Genomic DNA, 12,201 nt, shown 5'->3' with positions numbered 1-12,201 from the left:
CATATTTATGCAGATCCAAGATCCCATTGGATTATTGTCTTACTCCTGAAAACAAAGAGATGAATTGTCTCTTCTCAAAAAGGAGTGAGTCAGCAGACTTTCTCAAAGACACATTAGACACTAGATTTTAATGTGGGACAAAATGTATACTTTTATATGATAACCATATAAATACTGGGACTGAAAAAGTAAAGAAGACAGAAATGTAAGTTATTTTTAATGCATTGTTTTTAAAAATCTTCCTTCTTAGGATAACAATCAAATGACTTCAAACACTTTTGTTTTCACTAATGACATGCAGGATACATGCAATTATTCTTATATTATTCCTGATTGTCGCATTTGATAAAAAAAGAAAATAATACCTAATAAAGCCACCCCGTACAAGAAAAGTGCTACAGAAAACCCCAGTCTCTCTTGTACCTTACAAACCACGATGCCATCTAAGACTCCACCTTCCAGCTTCTCTTAGCAGTATAAAGAAGGTAGAAACTGTATCTCTCTCTCCGTCCCTCCCTCTCTCTCGCTCTTTCTCTCCCCCCCCCCCCCTTTCTCTCTTTCATCATTTCTTCATTTAAGCAAATCTTCAAGTCTCTAATATCAGAGCTAATCCTCAGAGCTGAGTCCTGGATCCTGAGCATCACAGTGTGTGAAACAGAACAGAACAGTGAAGCGCGATGGCTGCAGCCGGGCTGGAGATCCTGGGGATGATCCTGACCGTTGCCGGGTGGCTTGGCGTGATGGTTGCCTGCTGTTTGCCCATGTGGAGAGTAGCGGCGTACATAGGCCAGAACATCGTCATCACTCAGATCGTGTGGGAAGGTTTATGGATGAGCTGCGTGGTGCAAAGCACAGGGCAGATGCACTGCCGTGTCTACGACTCCATGCTGGGACTTCCCGATGACCTGCAGGCTTCCCGGGCTCTCACTGTTGTAAGTACACTGCTTGGTGTGATAGGCATGGCTCTGGCAGTGGCTGGAGCAAAGTGCACCAACTGCACCTCAGACAGAGCGAACAAGCCGCGCATTATGTTGGCAGCCGGGGTGACGTTTATAATGTGTGGACTGATGCTGCTAGTGGCCGTCTGTTGGACAGCTAACGGCATCATCCTGGATTTCCACAACCCGCTTCTAGAGGAGACGCAAAAAAGGGATTTTGGGAACTCGCTGTACTTCGGATGGGGCGCCTCCTGCCTGTTGATCCTAGGTGGAGCCATTTTGTCTTGTTCCTGCTCCTCAAAAGCACAGAACAATGCTGTGCCGAAAAGAGTGGACTACTCAGGGGTCAAATCTGTCTCTGTGAATGGATTTGATAGGAGATACTATGTTTGAGGGGTCTGAACCTTTGCACATGATGGAACTTGAGAGAAAAGCCAAGAAGACTGCTAAATGACGGCAACAAGCATGTCATTAACAAATTATTGACTGATGCTGAACTTTGATTAACAACCAGGCAACTGTTTTTATTTTCATTTCATTTCATCTTATATTGTATTTGTTATTGTTGCAATTACTTTGTCTTTTGATCAAAGTTTTGCATGATCCAAATGCTAATAGGTGAATAATCAGTTGCTCTTTTATATCAATGAAATTATGATAATAAATGCAGGTTTTTCCATGCATATTGCAAAATGAATGGTAACGTTTATTTTGAGTCCACTTGAGACATTTTAATAACTATAAGTAAATTCGTAACTAACTGTCATTAGAGTATTAGTAAACTGTTAGGTTAAATTTATTTACAAGAATATGTTGAAATGTATGTGTAAAGTTACGTATAGTGGATTGTTAAAATAAAGTGTTACCATATTAATTTATGGACAGACATGCCTGAATGTATTTAAACAGCCATTAAATAACATTAAATCAACAAGGAACTGTAGCAAAAAAACAAAAAAAAAACAAAGAAAAGAAATGAAAAAGAGAAAAGAAAGTTGGAGAACTCTGAAACTAGAGTGAAGCAAACATTGTCCGCAAAACATGCTCTTTGTAATAATTTGAAACCAGACCTTCTCTTAAAGGTCAACCACAAATATAAATGATACTCTTCGTGTCGACCCAGACATGAATGGATACAATGCGCTGGTTGTTCTAGTAAATCTCTAAACCCTTTTTGTGCCTAATTCTTTAGTCAAGAGAGAGGAACTTAGACTTCACGGGTGAAGATAAAAGCACCTGCTATATTACAGAGAAGATGCATCTTCTGTAAATATTTCTCAAAAGTAATTTGGAAAATATGTAAAGCTCTGATAGGTTAATATGCCAACCTACTTTTAAATAGTAATTAAATATTATCCTTCAAGGTACTGTAACAGTATTTAGTTTACTCTTTATTCAATTAAAATATTTACATACCAATGTGTATGAAAAAAAAAATTTGGGAGATGCTTATTCCACTTGTTCCGCATGCTCCAACATAAATAAACATCGCAAAGGTTGATGAAAGGTCACCAGGCTTCACATATCAATGCATGACTGATTAAAGGCTAAGTGTGCACATAATGTGCGTGAGAGAAAAAGCAAGAGAGTCAATAATGCCTGATGCTGTTAGGTTAGAGTGATCCTATTACTGTGTGGCCTTGAGGAATCGTGGATTGCTGATAGCAACTAAAGTCATGCTGTAAGGCATCAGTGATTCAGTCTTTTGACTGTTGACTCTTAGCCCTCAGTGACTTTATTTCTCCTTCTCAGGTGACAAATCAATTGAATTATCATTTTCACATCTATCTCTGCTCATAGTATCCGAAAAATTAAGTTTGTGCTTACCTGTTTATGTACCTGAAGCATGCATTTCAATCCTAAGCCATTGGACGTGTTTTATTCAAAAGTCTAGACATGCAGTAGTCATGCCAGTTATCCTTTAACTAGTTGCCGTTGGGCTTTTCTTATCTAACCACCATTTGGTCTCAGAGTGGGAAATACCAGATGAAGAGAGTTAAATCATTAAACTAACTTGTTTCCATGCCAAGGTTAAGCTCACTTAAAGTTTAGCCAATCCTCAGAGACGTTTTCCAACATAACTCCACCTTCTTTATCATTGCATTATAAAGCATCAACCATTGTGCTGAGCGACTTTCCTTTGCAAATTCTGAAAACAGAATGGCAGCTCTAGGATTAGAGATCCTAGGGGTCACTTTAGCTGTGTTCGGTTGGATTATAGGCATTTTGTCTTGTGCTTTGCCCATGTGGATGGTAACAGCTTTCATCGGAGTGAACATTGTAACTGCGCAGACCATATGGGAGGGAATCTGGATGAACTGTGTGGTGCAAAGCACTGGTCAGATGCAGTGCAAAATCTACGACTCCATGCTGGCCTTGAGCTCAGACTTGCAAGCGGCCCGGGCTCTGTGTGTGATTGCCATTGTGATGGGAGTACTGGGATTCCTTCTCTCCATTTTGGGGGCCAAGTGCACTAAATGCCTAGATGAGGAGCGCATAAAAGCCAAAGTTATGATTGCCGCTGGAGTCACCTTCATCTGTGCTGCGGTCATGCACTTGATCCCTGTGTGTTGGTCTGCTCATAATATCATCAGGTCCTTCTACAACCCTATAATCATCGAGGCACAAAAAAGGGAGCTAGGTGCGTCTCTTTACCTGGGATGGGCAGCTAGCGCCCTTATGCTGATTGGCGGGGGGATTCTCTGCTGCAGTTGCCCCCCACAGGAGGAGAATAGGTACGGCCCACCCAGCAGGATGGTTTACTCCGCTGCACGTTCTGTTCCACTCAGTGGCTTTGACAAACAAGACTATGTGTGAACAAACATACTCTTTATATGTGTCGCAACTCTGTTCATTTATGTCCTGAACGGAGAACATGATGACAAGGCTTAAGACTGTGTGTATTTATGTACAGTGAGTTCTGCTGTTTTGCCATTCAAGTGTCTTTTCCTAATTTGCTTGCTAGTGTGCTTTCTTTTGTCATGAAGAATTGCAAGTATTACATTATTACTTATAATAAGCACATGAATAAGTATGTTCATAGCCATGTGTAAACTGATAACAATGTTGTCATTTTTAGTATTGTGTTATTACCAATAATTTAAATTTTTCTTCAGTGCTTCTTTCGTAAAATGTTCATTACATGGATGTTCTTGTAGTCGAAGTGTGCCACTTCTCTGTCTGCTGCAGGGATTGAAAATTAACCTTAGCCATTAAAAAAATATGAATCATTTTTTTCTGTTACATGACTTTTTCTGGTACTTACCATTTTCATTAAATAACATAAAAACAAGCAGAAAAAAGAAAGAAACTGCAATGAACAAACTAACTGTGCCAATATTTCAAGTTGTCTATGAAACACAATGAAGAATATTCTGTTTTAGAGTCTCAATAATTAGGTGATGAGTTGAATCTGCTGTCACTAGGCCTATTTATTCACCTGTTTTCAAGGTCTTCTCGCTCTTTGCACAATAATTGTGTCTTTATCTGGGCCCTAATCTAAGCCAGTCCCAGACAATGGGCCTGTTTCAGGAATGAAGATGAGGCACTGAGTCATGGAATGTAACAAAAACACACAAGAATCTCTTAGAGCTTGAAGCTGCTTAAGGATCTTTAAGGACATCCATGCAGCTTTGAGTATTTTAGCTTAAAGGACTGTAACTCTGATACAGTTGATTATCATGCAATCCATAAAATATGAGACATAATTTGCAATGCCTTTACACATTGGCTGATGTGTGTCTATACATTTAAAGTAAATTTGCATTTTTCCCAAGGGCGACTTCCTTCCCCATCTTCCCTATATGCTGTATTCGAATGTAAGTAAATTTGTCTGATCAATTAATGACTATTGACTAGTCCTCTCTAATAAACAGTAGTAAAGTTTGTGTAAAAATGAAAAGATCCTAGAACTTTTTGAGTTCTTCACATTGTACACTGTATAATGGACAATATGGTATTTATTATATAAGGGGTAGTGAATGAGGAAATAGAAGAAAGATTTTCATTGCAGAAGAAAGTATACAGATGAAATTGTTATATCATATGGATATTTGAAAATTGCTAAAAATGCTGTAACACTGTGGGAACACATAATAATTAGTTCCTAAGACTAACAATACACAGGGCAACTTTTTGATCAATGTTGCTGGGCAACTTTGGCCAATGTTGCCTTTAATGGGCAACCAGGGGAGACACAGGGCCAATGACCGATCTAAAGTATCCAGATATATATTTGTTACCCATTTTCAATGTGAAAGTGCCCAAGCAACATAATAAAAATAAATAAACACATTGACTGGCAAATATGCTCAAAAAGTTGCCGGTGTATAATCAGCTCAAGAGTTTTCCTTCAATAAATTCTTAATTTGCAGATAGAAAGTAATGGAGTAGTTGTGGTAGTTACTTTATGTTTAAGTATCTAAAATATGGTCATACAGCATAAGGCATTAATGCAGTATGTGCTTTATAAGTATTACTTATAAACAGGTAATATGATAGTAATATGCATCCTTATAAGCAACTAGTTAATAGTGAACAGTGTTGAATAGTCTAAATTGTTACCAAAGACACTGTATTATTAATGCCAGGAAAGTAGCTGGTGATGTAACTTTGTAAAGAAACAATATAATCATAAGCACATACCTACAGACTGAACACTTAAAGGTGCAATGGGTGATTGTCTTCAGAAAATGTTTTTGTTATGCTTGTTGAAACTCTCTTCACATCCCTACAGCAATCATTAAGTTAGGTGGTCTAAATGTTTTTGGTTGCACTTTATATTACAGTACGTGTACTTACATGTACTTATAGTGTACTTACAGTATATTTATCTAAGAAAGTTCTGGTAATACAAGGTAACTACATGGGGTAGTGTTAGGTTTAGGGGTAGGTTCAGGGTTAGTACCTAGTTATTACATAGTTATTGTTATTACTATAATAAGTACATAGTATGTACATGAGGAACAGGACTGTAAAATAAAGTGCTACCATGTTTTTATCTGTATTTATATATTCTTTGGAAGGTGTAGAACCAAGAAATGTACATCCAATCAATACGCTCAGTCTGAGCGTTTTAAATGGCTTCTGTCAACGTATGTATCTGCATACATGTGCGCACCCTGTTCGCGCAGACAGGATATTTCATCAGGGTGTTAATGCACGCTTTGCAGACAGAGCAAGAATGGCAGACAAACATCAACTACCTGTTCTTCCTTACTGGTATTGTAGTACTTTTAAAAGTTTCTTGCTGGTGAAAGACAAATGATGTAGCCCAGTGGTTCCCAATTCCCGTCCCTGCACACATATTTTGGATGTCTCGCTTAGTTAACACACCCAATTCAGATTACAGACTCCTTAGAAGTGAGCTACATGAATGAACTGTGATCCGGTCAATATGACCCCTACAACATGTTCATTGCTCCCTACTCAATGAGTAGGGGTTTAATTCACTTCTGAACATGGGCTGAAATTGGGAACAGCTACTGTACCCTATTGTAGTAATGTTGTCTCTGGTTTTCTGGTCTGTGAGCATAAATTAGTTCAGGGGGTGTGGCTATGGACAACGATTGCAGGGAGGGTGGGACGTTTGCTCTCAGTGCTATCAGGCTAATTTTAGCATTTTCCAAGATCGCCTATTGCACCTTTAATACACGTGCATGATACACATGTTTTTTCACAAATTCACAGAGAAGATAACGACATTTTTTATGAAAATGTGCACCTTGACGATTACAAACTATTTCCATGAATCTGACAATAGGTTCAGTTACATCAGTGACCTCCACACTTCAATCCAATAGTATGTATGCAAAGTCAAAAACAAGTTATGATGTTATCATACCAGTATGGGCCAGAATATTAAGGAATCTTTCCAATGCCTTGTTGAATCCATGTCAAGAAGAAAATCAGGCTGATCCAGGGATAAACATTGGCTCTACTCAGTATCAGAAGGATGTGCCTAATAAAGTGTCCATTGAGATTAGGCCATCTGACTCAATAACGTACACTGGGCTACCTCAAAAATGTAAGGAATGAGGGCAACATTACCAACAAAAGGTACATGAGGAATGCCGTGGTGTAACTGACAAGACACAAGACAAAATCAACACAAAAACAACCAGCAACAAACAAATGTTGTGAACCATATAGAAACCTTGGCTTTATGGCAGCGATTGACTTTTCATCTATCTGTACCGTGACTATAAAAACTGATTTAGGCTCTTTCTGAGATTTTCTTTGGGTAGTGAGATAAAGATGAGCAGGAATGAGCCTGACAGGCCATGTTTCAATACTTATTTTCCTCTTTTTTTGCCCCCAAGAATCTCTCATCAAAGCTGTTAATGGCAACCACTTAGATGCTGGTTGGGTTCAGTTGCATGGTGAAAACAGAGTGCATAATTTCTGTCAGTATTAGCAACACATATTGGTCCTAGACAATGAGGTTCCCCATACTGCAACCAATGTACTGTAGCATCATCGTAGTGCAGGGTCAAGTCTGTGGCACTGAAGTGCTCTGAATAGCTTAGCATCCAGGCCATTCTCATCCACGGCCTTAAGGAGCTTTATTGATAAAACTGAAGCATGGGCATTCAGCTTATATTCTATGAAGAGAATGTAAGGAATAAGGAAATATGTATTTTCTTGTAATAGAAGAAAAATGTGTAGTTTATTAATTTTGTACTAAAAAAGTGCTTGAATGCCCTGGATCTTCTTGACGCAAAGCCTGTATGACCCATGGTTAGAGTATTTACTATTTTTCCATAAAAAGAATGCACTTTTTTTTTCTTATATAGTTACTACTACACTACTAATAAAGACATACTGACACTTAGACATACTGAAAAAAACATACCAAGAAAAATGTAATTATCTTAATCATATTGCATTTCTTTTGATGTTATTTATGTATGTGGCCATGAAGTAATCCAAAAGTAATTATTAATCATTACTTGTGACATTTCTGATTACATTTTTATGAAGTAACCCTCCCAAACTTACTTACAGCACAGTCCAGGTATTAACTAAAACAATTTGAAGAATTGATGAAACATTGATGAAACATTTACTTAATTTTATAAATGTCCATTGTATACAACAACAAGCTACACATTGTGAACTTTGCTACTATTTTTCAAACCAAAACTGGCAATACTTGTCAGCAATTAGAGATTTATGTACTAACACAGCTCCTTATAGACATCTGCTTTTCACAGAAGACAATAATTTAAACAATTGTGGAAAATACAGTAAAATGACCTGTCAATATAAAACAATATCTCCAAAAAGTTTATTTTGTCTCTACCTTCATTGTGGAATGTGCACAAACATTGACACACAAATCTTTTGTTCTTGATTCCCAATACTTTCCAGGAATGGAGAGCAGTTTTTGTTCTGGTGTGACTAGCCCTTCTTTGTGTAATGTCTCCATCCTAACAGGCTCCTCCTCTCTACCTGATCTGGGCTATAAAGGACACTTGTTTTGTCACAGATGCGCTCTGTTTGCTCCGAGGCATTGGTCCAAATTAGGCTTATATTGCAGGTTTTCAAACTGCTGTCCAGTTATTTTACCAGTATCTCTGGCATTGCATGTAGCTGGCACAGATCCTTCAAGAAGATATGTCTTTAGGCCTGGAGCTCATCGGTATTGTGTCATGTGTGCTGGGCTGGCTTTTGGCCATCGTGGCTTGTACTCTCCCAATGTGGAGGGTCACAGCCTTCATCGGCTCCAACATTGTGACGGCTCAGATTATCTGGGATGGCCTGTGGATGTCCTGCGTGGTTCAGAGCACCGGACAGATGCAGTGTAAAGTCTATGACTCCATGCTGGCTCTCTCTCAGGATCTTCAAGCGGCTCGAGCCCTGACTGTTATATCCATCCTTCTGACCGTCCTGGCTGTATTGGTGTCCATTGGTGGAGCCAAGTGCACTAATTGCATTGAAGAAGAGTCATCCAAAGCTAAAGTCATGATCTTCGGAGGGGTGCTGTTCATCGTAGCTGGGCTTATGCAGCTGATTCCTGTATCCTGGTCTGCCAACAGCATCATCAGGGACTTTTACAACCCTTTGCTGCCTGACGCCCGGAGACGGGAGATGGGAGCAGCGCTCTACATCGGCTGGGCAGCAGCCGCACTCCTGATTTTGGGTGGATCGTTGCTTTGTTGTTCCTGCCCTCCACAGGAGAAAAAATATAACCCGTCTCGGATGCCGTATCCTGCGTCTCGCTCGACAGGTGGGGGAGGATATGACAGAAGAGACTATGTGTGAAACAAACAAAGGACAACTCTGAACTCAGTGTTGCAGTGTTCAATACATGGGCAAGATTTTCTGGAAAAAAGTGAAAATACGCCATACATTCTCCATCGTGGGGGAAACATGTCTTATGAAGTTGTTTGATGTTTTAGTTTTTCATGTAAGTGCGATGTTGGCTGTTCAGAGTATAAGGACACTTACAGCGAGGAATTACCTTTTGTAATTGCTTTGAACATGCATTATAGGTCAGTTACGTTCAACTAAAATCTCAACGTGACATCATTTTCAGTTAACTTAGGTGTATAAAGTCGATTTATTGGTAATTTATTTTAGTTTTCTGGACTAGTTACACTAAGAGTTTATGTTTGATTTAGATGTATTTTGACAGAAAAGTTGACTAAATGTTTACTCTATGTTGTAGAATAAAAAATGTCAATATCCTTTTTTCTTAAACCATCAACTAGACACTGTGCATGATTCAAATTGTAATGGGCATTTCTTTATTATGTATACTTGTCTATTTGTACAAATTTATTTTTCTTACACATATATTATTGGTTCATACTGCCACTTAAATTCGTAAGGTAAAATATTAAATAAAATAAACTGAACTAAAAGCCGTCCCAAGGTTCATTCAAGTGTAGAAATGTGAGAGGAGGGTCAGAATGGTTGGAGTTTGAGTACTTTATCTGAGAACACAGAGACAGAAAGAACAACGGAGTAGGTTTCTGTAAAAGGTAATTTTGTCCTTTAGTGTTCATATTATAGCCTGTTTATGGTAGTACTGTAATGCTGATCAGCAAAATTAAGATGTTGTTACCTATGTGTTCCAGTACAACAATAAATAAATACATCAACCCATGGTGAATTTTAATTATTGTATGGATGCTTAAAATCATCTGTGTATCTCTTTTTTTATTAGGTTGTAATGATGACTAGAGAAAACCTGAAACTTAAGCCATGAGGCCATGTTACCTCCACTTAGCAACAAAGCTAAATACACACCAGTAATCATCAGCAGGTCACCTAACAAGTGAGGGTGTCAAATGGTGGCAAGTAAGGGACAGAACAACAGAGAAATAGCAGAGTTACACAAAATACACTTGTCAGAGCTTAATTATTTAACTGGAAAATGTGCTTCATTAGGACAAAGAAATAAATAAACAATACTAATTATGATAATAATAATAGTAACAAAAACCAACCAAACAAACAATAAATAAATAAATAAACAAATAAAAAGGAAAGTTCTTCAGAAACCACTTTTTTTATATCTGTTGTGTAATGTGTTGTAACTAAATTACTTGATGGAGAACCAATTTTGCCAGCTTCTAACAGTGGCAACGTGAAATATTGAAGAGGGCCTCATATGGGTGACGCATACATCAGCATATCACTTTACCAGGGTATGTCACCTGTTTCTATAAACACAGGATCAGTGTCAGCTCACATAAGGACAGCATGCAGGCTAAATAACCTACCTCGGTAATATTAACACCATAAACATAATTTAGTGTCTTATTTTAAAATAATCATAATATAGTGATGTTAGAATATATTACTTTAGTGTTTGAGCTTTATAAAAAATGTTTTAGATGGTTTCTAGCATACATGACAACAAACTGTAAAATACATGCAATATAATATATACAGTACATTTGGCTGAAAGCATACTAACTTTAATAGGTTATTCAATATTACACGGCTGAAAGCACTGTGAAATGCTTATGGAGCATTTTACAAATTGTCAAGGCAACAGTATGTGCTGTGCACAGAAATGAATGAGAGTTAATGATTTGAATTAAATTAGCATGCAGAGTTACTGAAATAATTAAACAAAATAGATAATCATTTCCATGAGAGAATTTTACGAAAACAATGCACGTTTCTTAGTTTATTCACAATATGCTAATTACATGCACAAAGATATTCTAACAGCTATTTTTGTGAAATAAGGGATTAACTATGTAACTTTCAGGGGACAAAAACAGTTTTGGAAGATATGGAAATATATTACACATTACATGTCATGTTGCATATCCATCACAGCCTGGTTTTCAACTTTGTTAAATTCAATATGGTGTCTAAATTGACATCAAATATTTATCACAAAGTTATTAAAAGATGCACTTCGTAATATTGAATTTTCACTATAGCGTACTTTACATCTTAAAAAATATAGTTTATATGATACTTGTAGATAATATAATATTAAATAAATAAAAAGCCACTTAAGTGACTTAAAGAGTCTAATTTCATGATTGTTTCTTAATACACATAAGTACACTTTTTAAAAAAGTGCACTTTTTAATAAACGTTTTATTTTAAAGTATGTTATGTTTTAATTATCTTTTTGTACACATAAGTAAACTTATTTTGTTGTGTTGACTAAGAAATTAAGTACATGCATTATTTGATAATACAAGGTAATATATTTTAATTGTACTTAATTTAAACATCATTACAAATGTGTTATTAAAGGGGTAAATCAATCACAAATTTGTTTTAAATTTTGGGGTGAACTATCCCTTTAAAAATGTATTTAAATGCACAATATACAAGTTTCAAAAGAAATCAAATGTTGGAGTGAGTGGCTCAAATAGTAGCCTATAACACAAAAATGAACTGTTGATTCATGGGAATGTGGCCTTGTACTTCTTCCCCAAAATATCTCACCAGTATGACCATACTCTGCACTGTCCCATATAAAGACCTAAGGTTAAAATGATTCCATTTAATATATATGTAAACTTTAGTACATTTTCATTTATTTGCAAATAACAGGCAAACCTGCTTAGTGCCTTACATCACATTTATATCACACTTATTATTATTATTATTAATTCTGTAATAAGCACTCTTTTTTAAAGTATAATAAAGAATACTTTTTTTACACAAGAGTACATAGCCATTAAATGCATTACAGAGCCCAGAAAAGTACAGAAAACACTTTATGATGTACCATACTTGATTGTAGTATAAATCGAATATACTTTTAACAATAACGTTTGAC

At 36.9% G+C, this 12,201-nt stretch overlaps 3 protein-coding genes across 3 annotated transcripts; all 3 read left to right on the top strand.

Annotated features, from left to right (window-relative positions):
• The first annotated feature begins 358 nt into the window (after nucleotides 1-358).
• LOC113058204 (claudin-9) lies at nucleotides 359-1,840 on the top strand. Its single transcript, XM_026225895.1, has one exon. It carries the CDS (start codon nucleotides 678-680, stop codon nucleotides 1,329-1,331), a length of 654 nt encoding a protein of 217 aa, XP_026081680.1. The 5' UTR covers nucleotides 359-677; the 3' UTR covers nucleotides 1,332-1,840.
• Nucleotides 1,841-3,053: 1,213 nt separating this feature from the next.
• Nucleotides 3,054-4,839, top strand: LOC113058203 (claudin-4-like). The gene has a single exon (XM_026225894.1). The coding sequence runs from the start codon at nucleotides 3,099-3,101 to the stop codon at nucleotides 3,753-3,755; it is 657 nt and encodes a 218-aa protein (XP_026081679.1). The 5' UTR covers nucleotides 3,054-3,098; the 3' UTR covers nucleotides 3,756-4,839.
• Nucleotides 4,840-8,428: 3,589 nt separating this feature from the next.
• Nucleotides 8,429-10,041, top strand: LOC113058205 (claudin-3-like). Its single transcript, XM_026225896.1, has one exon. The coding sequence runs from the start codon at nucleotides 8,556-8,558 to the stop codon at nucleotides 9,201-9,203; it is 648 nt and encodes a 215-aa protein (XP_026081681.1). The 5' UTR covers nucleotides 8,429-8,555; the 3' UTR covers nucleotides 9,204-10,041.
• The last annotated feature ends 2,160 nt before the right edge of the window (nucleotides 10,042-12,201 follow it).

This window comes from Carassius auratus, chromosome 40 (assembly GCF_003368295.1).
Source record: "Carassius auratus strain Wakin chromosome 40, ASM336829v1, whole genome shotgun sequence".
Lineage (NCBI taxonomy): Eukaryota > Metazoa > Chordata > Actinopteri > Cypriniformes > Cyprinidae > Carassius > Carassius auratus.
Note: the sequence above shows the minus strand (reverse complement) of the source record. Positions and strands in the feature narration are given on the sequence as shown.

Coding starts and splice junctions, on each gene's coding strand:
- LOC113058204 (XM_026225895.1), top strand. CDS start 678: ATGGCTGCAGCCGGGCTGGAGATCCTGGGGATGATCCTGACCGTTGCC.
- LOC113058203 (XM_026225894.1), top strand. CDS start 3,099: ATGGCAGCTCTAGGATTAGAGATCCTAGGGGTCACTTTAGCTGTGTTC.
- LOC113058205 (XM_026225896.1), top strand. CDS start 8,556: ATGTCTTTAGGCCTGGAGCTCATCGGTATTGTGTCATGTGTGCTGGGC.